Genomic DNA, 16,154 nt, shown 5'->3' with positions numbered 1-16,154 from the left:
ATCGTTTCGCTAATTAGATGTTTAAATACGTAATCGTTTAATTCATCCAATGCAAGTAGCAAATAACATAGTTAATTGTGGACAAGCTTTTAACCTATGTTGTGAATGTAATTGATATGCTTTAAATAATCATGCTTTAGTGATTATTGAGTAGAATTGGTATCTCTTTCATACTTTAATGCTTTCAATCAAATTAAATTTCGAAGCTTGTTTGGAACTGTTTAATTGATTAGGGAAAATTATTGAGCTTTTCTTAATTGTCCAATCGATAAGAAGAGATAGGTTGTTAATGCTTTTTAATAACCATAGCTAATTTATTTGAAGGGTTGAAATTTATATTTTCTATGATCGATGATCAATTATTCAATTCAAGACTCAAATCTAACCTCTAGCTGGAATCTTTCTCATATATATTTCTCAACTACTTAATTTTTCTCCTATTTTATTATTATTTGTTATTTTCTATTTATTTCATTCTATAAACCAAAAAACCCCCCTTTTACTTTTAATTGTTAATTCTGAAAAGTTATAATTCTACCAGTCTCTGAGGATTCGACCCTACTCCATATTTACTACAGTTTTTGGATTCCAAGAGTAGGCATTTTATTTTTGGTGAATTCGACACTCATCAAATTTTGGCGCCGTTGCCGGGGACTGGTGTCTTAACAGAATTATTTCTTTTCATATTGTGCTTAATAGTTTATGCCTCGTTCTTCTCGTACAGGTATACCTATATTTGATCCTGAGATAGAGAAAACTGCTCGTCGATTAAGAAAGCAAGCAAGAGAAAAGAAAGAAGCGAAGTCACCTGGTTTGGGCTTGGCAATTGATTCTTCAGAATCCAGTTCATCAGCTAGTGATTCATCAAGTGAATTTGAAGAAGAAATAGAAATGGAAGAACAAACTCTTAGAAATTTGGACAATCAGGATCCAGTCCAACAACCTCTCTACATTGAATACCCTGATCTAGAGGTAAATTTTGAATTAAAATCTGGTTTAATACACTTATTGCCTACTTTCCGTGGTCTTTCAGGTGAAGATCCACACAAGCACCTTAAAGAGCTACATGTGGTGTGTTCTAGTATGAAACCAAGGGATGTCACAGTGGAGCAAGTCAAAATGCGCGCTTTTCCATTCTCATTAACGGATAAAGCCAAAGATTGGTTGTATTATCCCCCACCTCGATCCATCAATACATGGACCGAGATGCAAAAGCAATTCCTTGAGAAGTTTTTTCCAGCTTCAAGAGTTACTTCAATTCGAAAGGATATATCTGGAATTCGCCAAATCACTGGAGAAAATCTTCATGAATATTGGGAGCGATTCAATCAATTGTGTACTAGTTGTCCCAACCACCAGATAAGTGACCAACTTTTAATTCGATATTTTTATGAAGGTCTAATCTTGTCTGACAGGAATCTGATAGATGCTGCTAGTGGTGGAGCCTTAGTGGACAAAACTCTCACTGAAGCAAGGAGTCTAATTACAAGAGTTGCTGCGAATGCTCAACAGTTTGGCTCTCACCAAGATGTGTCTGAAATTAAAGTGAATGAGGTAAGTAGCTCTTCAGTTGAAAAACGACTTGATATTCTTACTTCACTTATGCAGAAAGCATTATTGGGAAACACTCAACAAGTGAAAACTTGTGGAATTTGTTCGAGTCCCGACCATCCAACTGATGTTTGTCACACTCTTCGAGAGGAAGAACAAGTCAATGTTGTGGGGAATTTTCAAAATCAGCAAAATCAAAGGAGATATGACCCATATTCACCTACTTATAATGCCGGATGGAGAGATCACCCAAACTTCAGTTATGGTCCAAAGAACAACAATTTCCAACAACAAGGTTTCCAACCTATACCACAAACTCCTATACAACAAGCTCCTCCTAAGCAAGGTATGACTTTGGAACAAATTGTTACTGCTATGGCTACTAATGTGCAATAATTTCAGCAAAACACTTTGACATTCCAACAAGATACCAAGACAAGCATCCAGAACTTGGAGAACCAGATGAGCCAAATGGCAACTTCAATAAGCAAATTGGAATCTCAAGCTTATGGGCATCTTCCATCCCAACCCGAGGTGAATCCTAGAAAGAATGTTAGTGCTATCACGTTGAGGAGTGGTAAAGAAGTGCAATCGCATGATAAATCAGTCTCAAAGCAAGTTATGGAAAAAGAGCTAGAGAAAGAGGAGGCCATTCCTAAGCCGACCTTAAAGGAAACATCATCACCACCCATTATAATCCCCCCCCCCCCCATTCCCAAGTCGATTTTCAAAATCTAAAAAGGAGGATGAAGAGAAAGAGGTATTGGACGTGTTTAGAAAAGTTCAAATAAATATCCATCTTCTTGAAGCAATTAAACAAATTCCTCGTTATGCTAAATTTCTTAAAGATTTGTTTACTAACAAGAGGAAATTGAGAGGTGATGAAAGGATCAGTGTAGGGGAGAATGTTTCTGCGATAATTCAAAATAAACTTCCTCCTAAATGTGAAGATCCAGGTATGTTCTCTATCCCTTGCAAGTTAGGAAATGTTAGAATTGAAAAATCTATGTTGGATCTAGGAGCTTCAATTAATGTTATGCCACGTTCTATTTATGCATCTTTAAATGTTGGACCTCTAAAAGAAACGGGCGTAATAATTCAATTGGCCGATAGAACTAATGCTTATCCCGATGGGGTGCTAGAAGATGTACTTGTGCAAGTTAATGGTTTGGTTTTTCCTGCGGACTTTTATGTTTTAGATATGGATGATGATGATTTTCCTAAGTCTTCACCAATTATTTTAGGGAGACCATTCCTTAAAACATCTAAAGCTATAATTAATGTGCATGAAGGTACACTCACTATGGAGTTCAACGATGAAATGATTAAATTTAATATATATGAAGCTATAAAATTTCCATGTGATGTCGCTTCTAATTTAGCTACTGATGCTCCTAATCCCATGCATGAGATTTTTGATAGTAAATTTTCTGAAGAAACATTGCAAGTGGGGCTAAAAGAGGTTTTGTGTGAGAAAGGTGATCCTAAGATAGAACCCGAAGCCGTAATTGGTAAATTCAAGATTGTGTATCTAGGTGATAATGAAACCATTCCGGTGATCATACCAAAAGGAATGCCTGGGGAAGTGTTAATTCGGGTCTTGAAGGAACACAAAAATGCCATTGGAATTACTTGAGTATTTGGCATAATGTCTAGCCAAAGACGATAAACAAAGGCGCTCTTTTGGGAGGCAACTCAAATTTCTATCTTTTTACTTTATTTTAATTTTGTTTTATTTAAATTCAGTTTCAAAAATAAATTCGTGTCTTTGTGTTTTGCACATTAGAGACAATATGTGTTTTAGTGTGGGGGAGAGGTGTTTTGGAGAAATTTTCGCATTTTAGTCTTCATTTTAAATTGAGTTCTCTATGTTTAGTTTGTGTTTTGTGTTTTGTGTTTTCATTTGCATTTTGTTAGCTTGTGTTTAGTCGAGTCATGTTAATCATATTCTCCTTAACTTGATAGTTTAATTAGCTCGTATTATCGAAATCAATTAAAACTTATGATGAGTGTTGGACTTAGTAACAGTTGATTTGGTAGTCTTTATTTTGAGTAATCCATTTTAACTGAAGCGATCAAATTGATTGAAAAGTATGCAAAGCTTGGTACAATTACCCTCAATTTCTGTGAGCTTTTGAGCCAATGGAGCAATTTGCTTAAACAACATCAACGTTTAACGTTTGCTCCAATTTTTTTATCATGTGTGAATTCATACTTGGTTTGCAACTCTGGAATTTGCATCAAATGCTTTTCGAGACCACACGTTTTTAGTCATGCATTGAAGTGAGGAAGGCAATTAGGATTAACCACTTGACTTAAATAGCCTAACCCTTTTTAATTTTTATCTCTTAGATAGCCAAGTTTGAACCTTTAACCTTTTCTTTGTTGTATACACTAAATTGTTTTCCCTTTTAGCCAAACACTGACTTTTACCCTTAATCTTAAAAGTTGGTAAGCAAGTCAGTTCTACAAGTTTTTTTTATAAAATATCTGCACTAGTCATTGTTATTATCTGCTCATATCATTCGAAAGGAAGTTCATCCTTAAAATAAAAAAATCGAAAAGAAAAATCAAGGATGTCTGAAATGTCTGTTGCATTCAAAAGTTCGGCAGCCAATCTTATATTTTGTTTCTAAAAAAGAGAATTTGAAGAAAAAAAAATTCTCACTTTTGTTTATCAGCTGACTGTCATCAATATTTGACAGCTGAATTTGTCTCTTATTTGTTGGCTGTTATGTTTCACATGTTTGTTGGCTGTTATGTTTCACATCTTTTTAGCAGCCAATTTCGTTCTAACTTTTGTTTATTCGCTTCTATTCAAAAGAAATAAATTCTCAGTTTTGTTTATCAGCTGTTTGCCACCAATTTTTGATAGCTGAATTCGTCTCTTCTTTGTTGGTTGTTTTGTTTCACATTTTTTTAACAGCCAAGTTTGTTCTAACTTTTGTTCATTTTCTGTTCTAAAAAAACAAAACAAAAAAATCCAAGAAAAAGAAAAAAAAATGAAAAGAAAAAAAAAATGAAAAGAAAAAAAAAGCGAAAAAAAATCAGAAAAGAAGAATAAAAAAAGTTTGAAAAAAAAATATATTCAGTTTTGGTAAACTTTCTTCCCTTTCTAGTGCAGATGTTAATAGATTTAGTTTCTTTTGACTTGCTTGCTAATTTTTTTGATTGTTAGCCTAAATTTTCCCATTTTCCATACCTTTAACCCTAACCTCGTTACAGCCCTTTCAAAGACCTTCGGATTTTTGTTTTGATTATATAACAAAGTGGTCGAGATTAGATTGAAGTGCAAATTCATAGTAGTTCATTCCTTGTATAGAATCGAGAGCTTCAAGTATATTTTTCCCTAAACACGTGTGTGAATTGAGTGACCACCTTGTGAGAGTTATCAAGCTTTGTGTATTTGATTTCGATAGCATTGATGAACTTGATGTCTTACTTAACTATTGAATACAAAATTAACTGTGAAAACTTCTGATGTTTTGATTATTATTGAGATTCATTTCCATAATGCTTGGTAATTCGAATTTGATAGTTTTGGAGGATATTGATAATTGTTTTTGTATTTGGTTTTAGTTTTGTTCTTGCTTATGGACAAGCAAGGTTTAGTGTGGGGGAATTTTGATAGGTCCATATTTATACATATTTTTATATCTTAATTCCTTAGGATTTAGTTTTAGTTTTGTTGTTTAGGTGCAAGTTTACCTTGTTTTCTGTTTTGTAGGTACTTTTGAGACTCAATTTCAAATTGATGGTTAAAATGGTGATTCTATCGAGTTTAAAGAGAATTTGAAGAAACTTGTCAAGTCATGTGCTGAAAAGGAGTTTCAAATGATGATCTGTCCTAACATATGCCTGTGGATCAATAAGTATTTAATGGAGAATTGATGACTTATGTTATGAGATTCTTAACATATATAATATTTATGAGATTTTAACTCTAATAGGATTTTCTTAAATAGTCCTAATTAGAGTTTAATCCTAAAGTTGAGTTTCTTTTAGAGTTTAATTCTAAAAAGGAGTTTCTTTTAGAGTTTAATTCTAAAAGAAAGTTTCTCTTAACATTTTTATGAGGAATTAATAAGAGTCGGTTTTTCTCTCTCCTGAAAGCCAAGAGGTACAATTGTGAAAGCTATAAGAAGAGACAATCAGAACCACATTTGGGAGAAGGACACACAAAGAGAACAATAAAAAATATCAAAGGCTTTTCATGCATCATCATTCTTCCATGGCTTCTTCTTCCTCCAATATGAACTAATTTCCAATTTCTAGCTAGAGGTTTTTAGGTCTTGAACAATCAATTGGAAGATCATTCTGTACTTAATCTTTTTCATCTATTTCAAGTAATCAATTTCTATTCTGTTCTTGTTCGTATTGCATGATTTAATTGAATCCTTGATTTGATTATTTACTTGTAATCGTTTCGCTAATTAGATGTTTAAATACGTAATCGTTTAATTCATCCAATGCAAGTAGCAAATAACATAGTTAATTGTGGACAAGCTTTTAACCTATGTTGTGAATGTAATTGATATGCTTTAAATAATCCTGCTTTAGTGATTATTGAGTAGAATTGGTATCTCTTTCATACTTTAATGCTTTCAATCAAATTAAATTCCGAAGCTTGTTTGGAACTGTTTAATTGATTAGGGAAAATTAATGAGCTTTTCTTAATTGTCCAATCGGTAAGAAGAGATAGGTTGTTAATGCTTTTTAATAACCATAGCTAATTTATTTGAAGGGTTGAAATTTATATTTTCTATGATCGATGATCAATTGTTCAATTCAAGACTCAAATCTAACCTCTAGCTGGAATCTTTCTCATATATATTTCTCAACTACTTAATTTTTCTCCTATTTTTATTATTATTTGTTATTTTCTATTTATTTCATTCTATAAACCAAAAAACCCCCCTTTTACTTTTAATTGTTAATTCTGAAAAGTTATAATTCTACCAGTCTCTGAGGATTCGACCCTACTCCATATTTACTACAGTTTTTGGATTCCAAGAGTAGGTATTTTATTTTTGGTGAATTCGACACTAATTTTTTTAATTTGGGTTTCAAATTCAGAACCTAATGAAGTGCACTAAAGTTGTGATCAAAGATTGAATGTGGCCTTTTCGCAAGGGTGTTGGACCCTTTATATATAAGAGTGAAGACTCATAATTTGAATAGGAGTGAAAGTGACTATGTGTTTAATAAGGAAAAAGATCCGAGAAAGTCGACATTCCTTATCAATTAATTAGCATTATCTACGTGAGCTAAGGATTCCTGATAAAGAGAGAGCTCTTTAAACCAACATTATGGGAGTAGAATATTTTCGAAGCATATTCGGTCAACATGAATGGAGAATCCAGGTCTGCTCAAGATCAGATCTCCATTTTGTACTTGTCTTATTAGAAGCACTCTATAAACTGAATCTAGCTCTTTGAGGCTAGAGCATAGGCTTTCTGTTCTTTAGGCTACACATTGTTTCTCTCCCTCTGTGATAACGTGACACATGCTTAATGTGTATTCGAGAATGCAAAACGTTTCCCTTGCCATTTATAAAGAGCGTGGGAAGGTGAAATTTCATTTCACCATTCTCAACCTTTGATTTTTATTCTCCATGATTTCGAGTTTGTCAACCTTCTTCATCTTTCACAAACTAGTAAGTTTTTTCGAGTTCTTTCTTCTTTTTTATTCCTTAACAATGACCACAAAAGTTTCCTCTACTAAGGCTAAAAACAAGGCTTCTAGGGTCGATGAGATGGTCTCCTTTATAACATCTGTCTAGGATTATCGAGATGCAAGAGGTGCGTCCACGGCTGAAAGAATGTGAGTGCCTAAATTTTTTAGCCACTAACAAGGTGCATCAGTCACTAACATCTTATGCATCGTCCACCGAGATCCTATGTGCATCGACCACTGACATCCACGATAAGGAAGGAAATTTGGGCTTGGTGGCTGCAAATATAGAGGATCCACCCTAAAAACGTACAGATCCATCCAGCCAGTGGTGTAAAGTCATGGCTAAGAGGCTGAAATGGCAAATGAAATAGAGGTAAGAACCTTTAACCTTTCATTCATGCCATCCTCTATTACCAATGCTTCTAATCGAATGTTGATGCTTCCATTCATAGGACTTTGAGGATCAACCAAAGTATATAGATTGCCTTCCTGAGTTCACATCCGAAGATCTCAATACCAAATTATGTGCAATACTATTTAGGGATGGTTTCACTTTGAAGGATTATTGCGTGATAACATCATTTCTATGGTTGGTGACACTTCCTACCTTCGAGGAGTGGTATAAGGGGTACTCCACTATGCACAACCGTACTAGAGTGATCTACGATATTTTCTAGGTAAGCTTTTTACAACCATTCTCCTCTAATATCTTCTTTTTCTTGTATTTTTTTTTACCAACCTTGATTCTTTTTTCAAGCCCTTCCGCAAGCTGATGTGCTTTTGGAACATTTATCCGAACAAGCCGCTAAGGTTGTAGAGTCCACCAAGATGAATAAAAATAATCGATAACTGAAGAAAGAGGCAGTGGGTCTCCAAGGTTAACTTCAATAGGTTTAGGGGGGTCAAAGAGAAGTTAAAGGAGGGGAAGGCTGCCAACTCCTAGATCCAACATGACATGGCAGATCTGAGGAAGGAGTTGCATGAGGAGAGGGTCGAGGCTGTAAACTAGAAGGATTTCTTTGTAGCCCAAGCAACGTGCTATAAGTTGAGGTTATTTAAGTACTTCATCTCTTTTTGCCATATCAAAACCTTCAATTTTAGGAAGGTTAGAATTCCCAGCCCAGCAACGTGCTATAAGTTGAGGTTATTTAAGTACTTCATCTCTTTTTGCCATATCAAAACCTTCAATTTTAGGAAGGTTAGAATTCCCAGCCCTTTAGAAGCGCAAAAGTTCTAGAATTCCCATAAGAAGATCGTACCTTTAGATTCTTCAAGGAGTTCTTCAAATGGCTCAAAGCAGTAGTCTCTCCCCAAAGCCTCTGTATAATGGTCCTCTTGTCCCAAACTCGGCTGTCGACGAGGCGAACTAGCCTGAAGCCTAAAACTTTTTGTTTTTTTTTTCTTTTTGTATTCTATTATTTCTTTTATATATATATATATATATATATATATATATATATATATATATATATATATATATATAAGATGGCTCAAGTGAGAACACCTCCCTTATGTGAGAATGATTCATATGCGAGAACACTCATTAATGACATTATTGTAAATACATATAAAGACATTATTGTAAACACTTTGTTATTTTCAAAACACAACTGTCGATCACTAGTATTGCTCCTTTGCATTTAGGTATTCGTCGTTGTCATTCAATGTCTCCGATCTTCCCTTTGTTTCCGATCAACCTCACACTTCTAGTCAATTACCTCTCATCTCTTTCCTCCTCCATTTCTTTCTTTCTTCTTCCTTTTTTACATATGTTGTTGAGCTGTAGTGACTTTTTACAAATATGCCTTAAGAACATAAAAGATTAGTTGTAGAACATAAGACATTAGTTTTAGAACATATACTGGAGTATATGTTCTATATTTTATAATCCGTGTTCTAAAAAGTTAAGTAAAATGTTCTAAATTAGTTATAGAATATAAGACATTAGTTTTAGAACATATGATATAGTATATGTTCTATATTTTATAACATATGTTCTAAAAAGTTAAGTAAAAAGTTCTAAATAATGTTATACATGTTCTAAACTTTATAGTCTGTATTCTAAAAAGTTTTATGTATGAACTCTAATGACTTTTTAGAAATATGATTTAAAAACATAAGATATTAGTTGTAGAACATAAGGCATTCGTTGTAGAACATATGCATAAGAGAACTATGATAGAGTGTATGTTCTATATTTTACAACATGTTCTAAAAAGTTAAGTAGAATGTTCTAAATAATGTTACATATGTTATATATGTTACAACCTGTGTTCTAAAAAGTTTTATGCATGACATTGAAATAGATAGAACTCAAAATATGAGCAACACCATGAAGGATTCAGATTTTATCCGTCGCTTCAGCCTTTCACCATTGTTCGACGGTAATCAATTTTGACATATCTGAACCGAAATAGAACCATAATAGAGAAGAAATAAATAAAAGAAATGTAAAGAACAGAAGATGAAGAAAAAAAGAAACAATAAGGAGATTGGAAATAAGAGAATGAGATCGGAAAGGTCCTTACCACCATGAAAATATTTACAATAATGCAATTAATGAGTGTTCTCATATAAATAATTTGTTCTCACATAGAAAAGTGTTTTCACTTGATCCTTTCCATATATATATATATATGAGCATTTGGACGTTTTACACCCTATTTTAAAGTTCTTTCTAGAACTATAGTTCTATTTCTCTTTTTATTTTTACCAAATTGTATAGTTTCTTGAAACTTTAAGTCTCCAAATAGTTTCTAACTTTACGATTTCAGCAAAATATGTATTCTGATTTGTTGTTGATTTGAACCTTAAGGCCTTAAGTTTCGAGATCCAGAGATTGGAGAATAAACAGATTCGATCTGAATCTGAGCATACATGATATCGCCTTAAATTTTTCTCATTGTATGTTGATATTCAGCTTTTTGTCTCTGCAAAGTTATACTTATGCGAGAAAACTAGCTTTAGACTAGATATAAAGTTTTGTGAGTTGTTCACTTAAGAACCCTTAGTGGTTCCAAAAAAACTCTATCTAAAAACTTCGAATTTTGTAAAAGACATATCTTAGAAGGCTTCTTTAAGCTCTACATGAAAACTCCGCATTTTTTAGTGCAGATCTTATTTAAACATATGTTTCTCATATCCAATATTTTTCTATTAAGGCTTCTTACGAATTTCATACCCTCACCAGATCTAAAATTCCGTGAATTTTTTAGACCCGCGGAAGCAAAGTTTTGGTGGCAATTCAAAACCTTGATTTTTGGCCTAACTAGGCGTGCCTCTTAAGAGTCCAGCCTTTCTATAAGGTTCTACCAGATCCACTTATTGTGGAACAAGTTTTTAACTTGTCCGTAGGTTTATGCTTATTTGTGAATGATTCAACCTTTCTATCCGGTTCTATTGAATTAATTCATCAAATGTCGAGTTTTGTGCTCGACCAACAACTTCTACCTTGTTACCGACATAATTGCATATGAACAGTAGCGGCTAGTGTTACTATTATGAATGACTAAGTAAAGAGAGAACTTGGGAAGGAAGAATTGGTTAGTCTTTAAAGTTTTTTTTAGGGAAAATTACAAAACTGGGTCAAATGGGAGGTCCATTTACATATTTAACTCATTTACTCAATTTACTACATATCTACTGATTTTGTGTGACTTTCCCATAATACCCTCAATATTTACGCGCGTCTGTCTCCATCCCGTCTGACTTCGCATATTCGACCATATGCGAAGCCTGCGAAGCTAATGTTTGGATTTAATTAATGAATTTAGTTCGCATATGCGAAGGCTGGATATGTTTTGAAGCTAATTCGCGAAGTGGTATATAACAAAAAATGGCAAAACAACAACGAATTCTAACATTAAAATCATAACATTATCAAAATTTACAACAAGATTGCCACAACAACAACATTCAAATCATAACATTATCAAAATTTACAACAAGATTGTCACAATGAACTCTCCTAACTAATCATTTCAAAGTGAACCTAGCTAATCCGGTACCAATTTTGAAACGAATGAGTAATCTTGGTGTGCACCATGTGACACATCCATCCCAAAAGGTCTGGACTTCTATTTCTCATCCCAAAAGGTCTGGACTTCCAGACCTTTTGGGATGGACGTGTCCACGGTGCACACCAAGATTACTCATCCGATTTAAAATTGGTACCGGATTAGTTAGGTTCACTTTGAAGATTGGCACCATGGGATGGACGTGTCCCATGGTGCACCCCAAGATTGACACAACCTCTCCTAACCAACCACTTTAGGAGTGAATGTGTCAATCTTGAGGGAAGTTAATCCCTATACCGGAAGGAAAATCATCTCCCCTGCACCCCTGTACGTCGCTTTCCAGAAAGGGATGTTACGTATTCAACCACCTTCAGAAAAAATTAATCGTGTTAGGCAGGGAAAAAGACGATTTTGGCTTCGCGAAATGAAGATTAGCGAAGCATGCGAATGTAAATGTGCAGGGAAATAGGTGATTTTACTTCGCTAATCGATTTTTTCGCGAAGTCTGCGAGGTCTGAAACGTGACTATCTACGTCGCATATCGATGCTTTCACGAAGTCTGCGAGGTCTGAAACGTGAGGATCTATTCGCAGACTTCGCGAACTAATCGATTCGCGAGGTAGACCCATACGTTTCAGACTCTTTCTCTTCGCAGATCTTCGCGAAATCATCGATTCACAAAGTAGATCGTCACTTTCCAGGCACGTTCTCTTCGCAAAGCTTCGCGAAACCATCGATTCACGAAGTGTATTCATGAAAAAACGTAGAAAAAAAAACAGATACTTACATATTTCGCCCCTTTCACCCCCAAAAGCGACAATAACAATATGATAACATGAGAAGAACGAAGGAAATAACGTAGAAAAACCATTTCTTTGATGGTAACAAAAAGAAAGAAACCAAGCAACGAACAGAAAGATGAAAAGCCATGGTTTCGTTTTCTAGGGTTGGGAAGTTGCAGAATCAAGAGATGAAGAGAGGAAAAAGAGAAATTCATTGTAATTTTGACTAAATGGTGCAGATTTCGTGCAATTTAAAGGAAGAAAGGAAGATCAAAAGTCTTGAAATCATTAATGCAGGAGCAACTTTTCGCATAACTAAGGAGATAGGGGGAGCGGCCGTTCGCGAGTGGTGGAAGTGGGAAGGTTAGGGGTATTATGGGAAAGTCACACAAAAACAATCTAGATATGTAGTAGGATGAATAAATAGGTTAAATATGTAAATGGACCTCCCATTTGACCCAGTTTTGTAATTTTCCCTTTTTTTTATAAGCCGTGTGATTTTTGACTAGTTAGAAAGTTAGAATTCATGACTAATAGTTTTTTTTACCCATGATCATGAATTGTTTTATTTTGAATTAAAAATTCATAAAATATATAGTAATTAAAACTTAATCCATCATTTTCGCGATCTTTCAAACCGAACCTAAAAAAGTTCAAGCTTGACTCATTAATGTCTCAAGTCGAGCTTTGACCGAACCGAACTGGAATAATTTGCAAATCACCCTAGTTTTTTAACACCCCTAATCAAAACTATCATGCTAATTCAATGCTCATAAAATTGAATCTAGTTTATAAATAATATTGTCAAAAGAATCTTCACGTCTCTGATTTTTCATTTCAACACTTTTATTTTTTGTAACATTATTAAACCACTGTTTGCCAAACTAGTTAGATGTGAACAAAAAATTCGATTACGGAGCGTACTCATTTCATCAGTGCACAATTCAAAATAAAGCTTTTACAAATTCGGATGATTTTATACTGCACCGAATTGATGAACAGAAAAAACTTGCAGAGGAAATTGGGAAAGGAGGAGAACCACAAATTAATGGATCAGTACAAATTTGAAGCACATAAGTGATTATGGTACTCTTAATATTACAGTATCAGTATTATTGTTATATCTGGTAAATGAACACTGCATGTTTATGTCTCTTTTAAAAGATTACAACAAAGACATTATGCTGAATTTAATATTGTGCCAAAGTAAATGCATCAGATAACTCCTAATATACAGTTACAGATTGTAATTTAGCAGCAGCTACAATTGTATGTTGGACAAGTCCTTGATTAATCAAACAACAAGGAAACATGAACGCACCTGACTTTCATTTTATCTCCCGGTAAAAATCTTGCACGCGCGATTTTCCCAGTCGAATTCTGAACTTGTCTTATAAAGGCAGGAAGCCCCAACAGATCGAAAATTCGACTCCAGCATACTTGCATGAACTATATATTTTCATCTTAATTCTTAAATATATCTGTCATCGGCAACCAGAATTGCTGTTAAATTAGTTACGATAAGATATTAGATATACCAGTTGAATTTAGAGTCATTCTTTAGTCAGTCAAAACATATTATCTAGAACAACTAGCATAGAATATTACTACACTAACATGAAATAACCAAAGGTTGAAAGCAAAAGAACTATTTAAGAGAAAAGTTAAACAAAAAACTTCCATTCTGTTATATTTCCTGCAATTGTCAGACAATGTTGACAATACAGATCGTAACAACATCATGGGAGCATGAACTAGCCAATCTTGGTGGTTCAACTTAGGGTCTGTTTTTCAACTGTTACTATTAGCAAGTTGTTGTTTGTTGTTTCTGGTATACATTTTCCTTCTAAAATAGCTATTAGCAGTTCTTTCTCAATTCTTACTGAACACTCTATATCTAGTCTTTGAAGTAAGGCAGCAAAAACGAGCTACAAAACGGAGAACCAAATGACACTTAGTGTTAACATTAAATCCTTGCCAAAACCCTCAATATGGTGGTCCAATCTTAAAAAGAGACGCAGCAGGAGCATATCTCAACCAGTTAATATAAATGCATATGAAAGAGGATAATGAGATGTCACTTCATTTTCTCAACTTCAAATACGACATTTATCCATTCTTTGTTGAAGAAGTGTATGCAACTACGTTATGTTATCATATAAAACCACATTTTTTCCTTCATTTGTTTAACCTTCAACTATCAAGATGAAAAGTACATAAAATGAAGATTTGAATATGATCTGCTTTCGACTTAAGGCATGCATTAGTACAGATAGTTTACAAGATTCTTCCAAGAAAAAGCGTTCCTTTTTTCTGGCTTTAGATTCATATCAACGGATGATGTTTAAGATAACGTGCACAAGATACCATTGTCTATGTATTTTCAATTTGGTATATTGTCAGAGTCAAACACTCATGCAAATACTTAGCCACTAATTTCAACTAAGTGCAACTCAAATTAAGGATGAAATAATGCAAGACAATCCATTACTTAATAGTCCCAAGAGATGCAAAACATTTCAGATGACTGTAAATGAATAGCCAACTCAGCATGCAATTCATCAATCTGATAACATTATATGACATCCCCAGCATATAACAAAAAAAATGTCTATCATAAGAGAAAACAGTTTCTGGCATTTCATAAATAACGATAAGATTGCAAAAGGAAACAGTTTCCATCCATCATAAAAGAAAAAGATTGAAGTTATAGAGGCAGATTTCAAGATGATGGATTTGAATCCATGACATGAAACAAAATGCTTCAGACGCAGCATATTAAATCCATGGATTATATATTGATACCATCTGCTTAAATTAAGGAGAACAACATATACTACCAGGAGTTAAGAAGATAAAACAAGCATAAGTAAAGGGAGGTATTGAAGTAGAGGATGTAGCCATACCCAGTGGACAAGCAGCAAGGAATTCAATCAGTAATAGGCTGTACGTGTCCAATATCTTGCTCTCCACCCATAAAAACGTTATGTGGCAAAACTGTGGAACAAAAACTAATAACTTTATGAAACTTGTTAACAGGCGATGGCAATTGGGGCACTTTCCTCCAGCTACATTTTCCAGACTCGTCAACAATCTGACAAATGCAAGCAGGGTACTTCTTATGATACTCCTCATTGATTACATAAATGAGATTTCCCATACCAATGCATTTCAAACTTGCAAATTTATCATCCTCATCACTGTCAACTAATCCATTAAGCATATCCTGAGGCATAATCGAAATTTCACTGAATTCCATGGTTTTCTCATCAATTCTCCACAAATTGAAAGATGGTCCCCTTGGACTATTACAGATACCAGCCAAAACAAGCATCTCTCGGCAAGCAATTAAGAAAGCGAAAAGGACACCAGGAGGCCTCAATGTTTGAACTTGGCTCCAAACATGCTTATCCAAATCGAAGAAGGAAACGAAAAAATTGTATATCCCAAACACATAGAATTTGCCACGGAAAAGAGCAGAGGATAAGGTCTGAGACGTATTACCTGAGGGAAAATCAGCAGGTAAAGGAGGACAAAGGTCCCAACAATCGCGACAAGGGTTATATATTTCAACAGCTAATCTATCCTCAATATCAACCAAATTACCAATGAATCGAACGCCGCCGACAACGATGAATTGGGGTGTGGAATTAGTTTTGCGGGTGAAGAAAACGCCGACGAGAGGGTTAATTCTGGAAAATCGAAGCGGAGAGGTAGTGATCCAGCGGGGTTTGAGGACAGGGGAAAAGGAGAAGGAAGGAGCGGTAGAAAAGAGGAAACCAGACGAGCCAATAAAGTCAGGGGAAGGAAAAGGGGAAGAAGGGAGACGAAACCAGGAATTGGAGAAAGGGTCAAAGGCAAAGGACTGGTTATTCTTGGAGGAAGTGTTGTGAAGGCCGTGGAGGAAGAACCAAGGAAGGCGATGATGGGAGAGAGAAGGGAAAGAAGGAGAGGAGATGAGGGAAAGCCAGAACTTGCAGACGGAGGAGGCGCGGAGGAGGGAAGGGATGGGAAGGTGGGAGAGGATGAGTTCAGTGAGGTCGGAGCTTAAGGAAGCAAAGGGCTCAGACATTGTATTGTAAATTAGTGCAGAGCAGATTGATGATTGAAAAGCATTTCTAATGCTTTG

At 34.7% G+C, this 16,154-nt stretch overlaps 1 protein-coding gene across 2 annotated transcripts; it reads right to left on the bottom strand.

The window, feature by feature from the left end:
• Positions 1-13,033: 13,033 nt before the first annotated feature.
• LOC136230920 (F-box/kelch-repeat protein At3g24760) lies at positions 13,034-16,154 on the bottom strand. Of its 2 annotated transcripts, none has more exons than XM_066020130.1 (2): positions 14,932-16,154; positions 13,034-13,528 (listed from the first exon to the last, which is right to left on the bottom strand). In XM_066020130.1, exon 1 carries the CDS (start codon positions 16,095-16,097, stop codon positions 14,955-14,957), a length of 1,143 nt encoding a protein of 380 aa, XP_065876202.1. In that variant the 5' UTR covers positions 16,098-16,154; the 3' UTR covers positions 13,034-13,528; positions 14,932-14,954. The 2 variants fall into 2 exon arrangements, with proteins under 2 accessions (XP_065876202.1, XP_065876201.1); XM_066020129.1 differs by having other exon boundaries at positions 13,036-13,506.

Source organism: Euphorbia lathyris, chromosome 5 (assembly GCF_963576675.1).
Source record: "Euphorbia lathyris chromosome 5, ddEupLath1.1, whole genome shotgun sequence".
Lineage (NCBI taxonomy): Eukaryota > Viridiplantae > Streptophyta > Magnoliopsida > Malpighiales > Euphorbiaceae > Euphorbia > Euphorbia lathyris.
The sequence above is the reverse complement of the archived record's forward strand: the minus strand, read 5'-3'. Positions and strand labels throughout refer to the sequence as shown.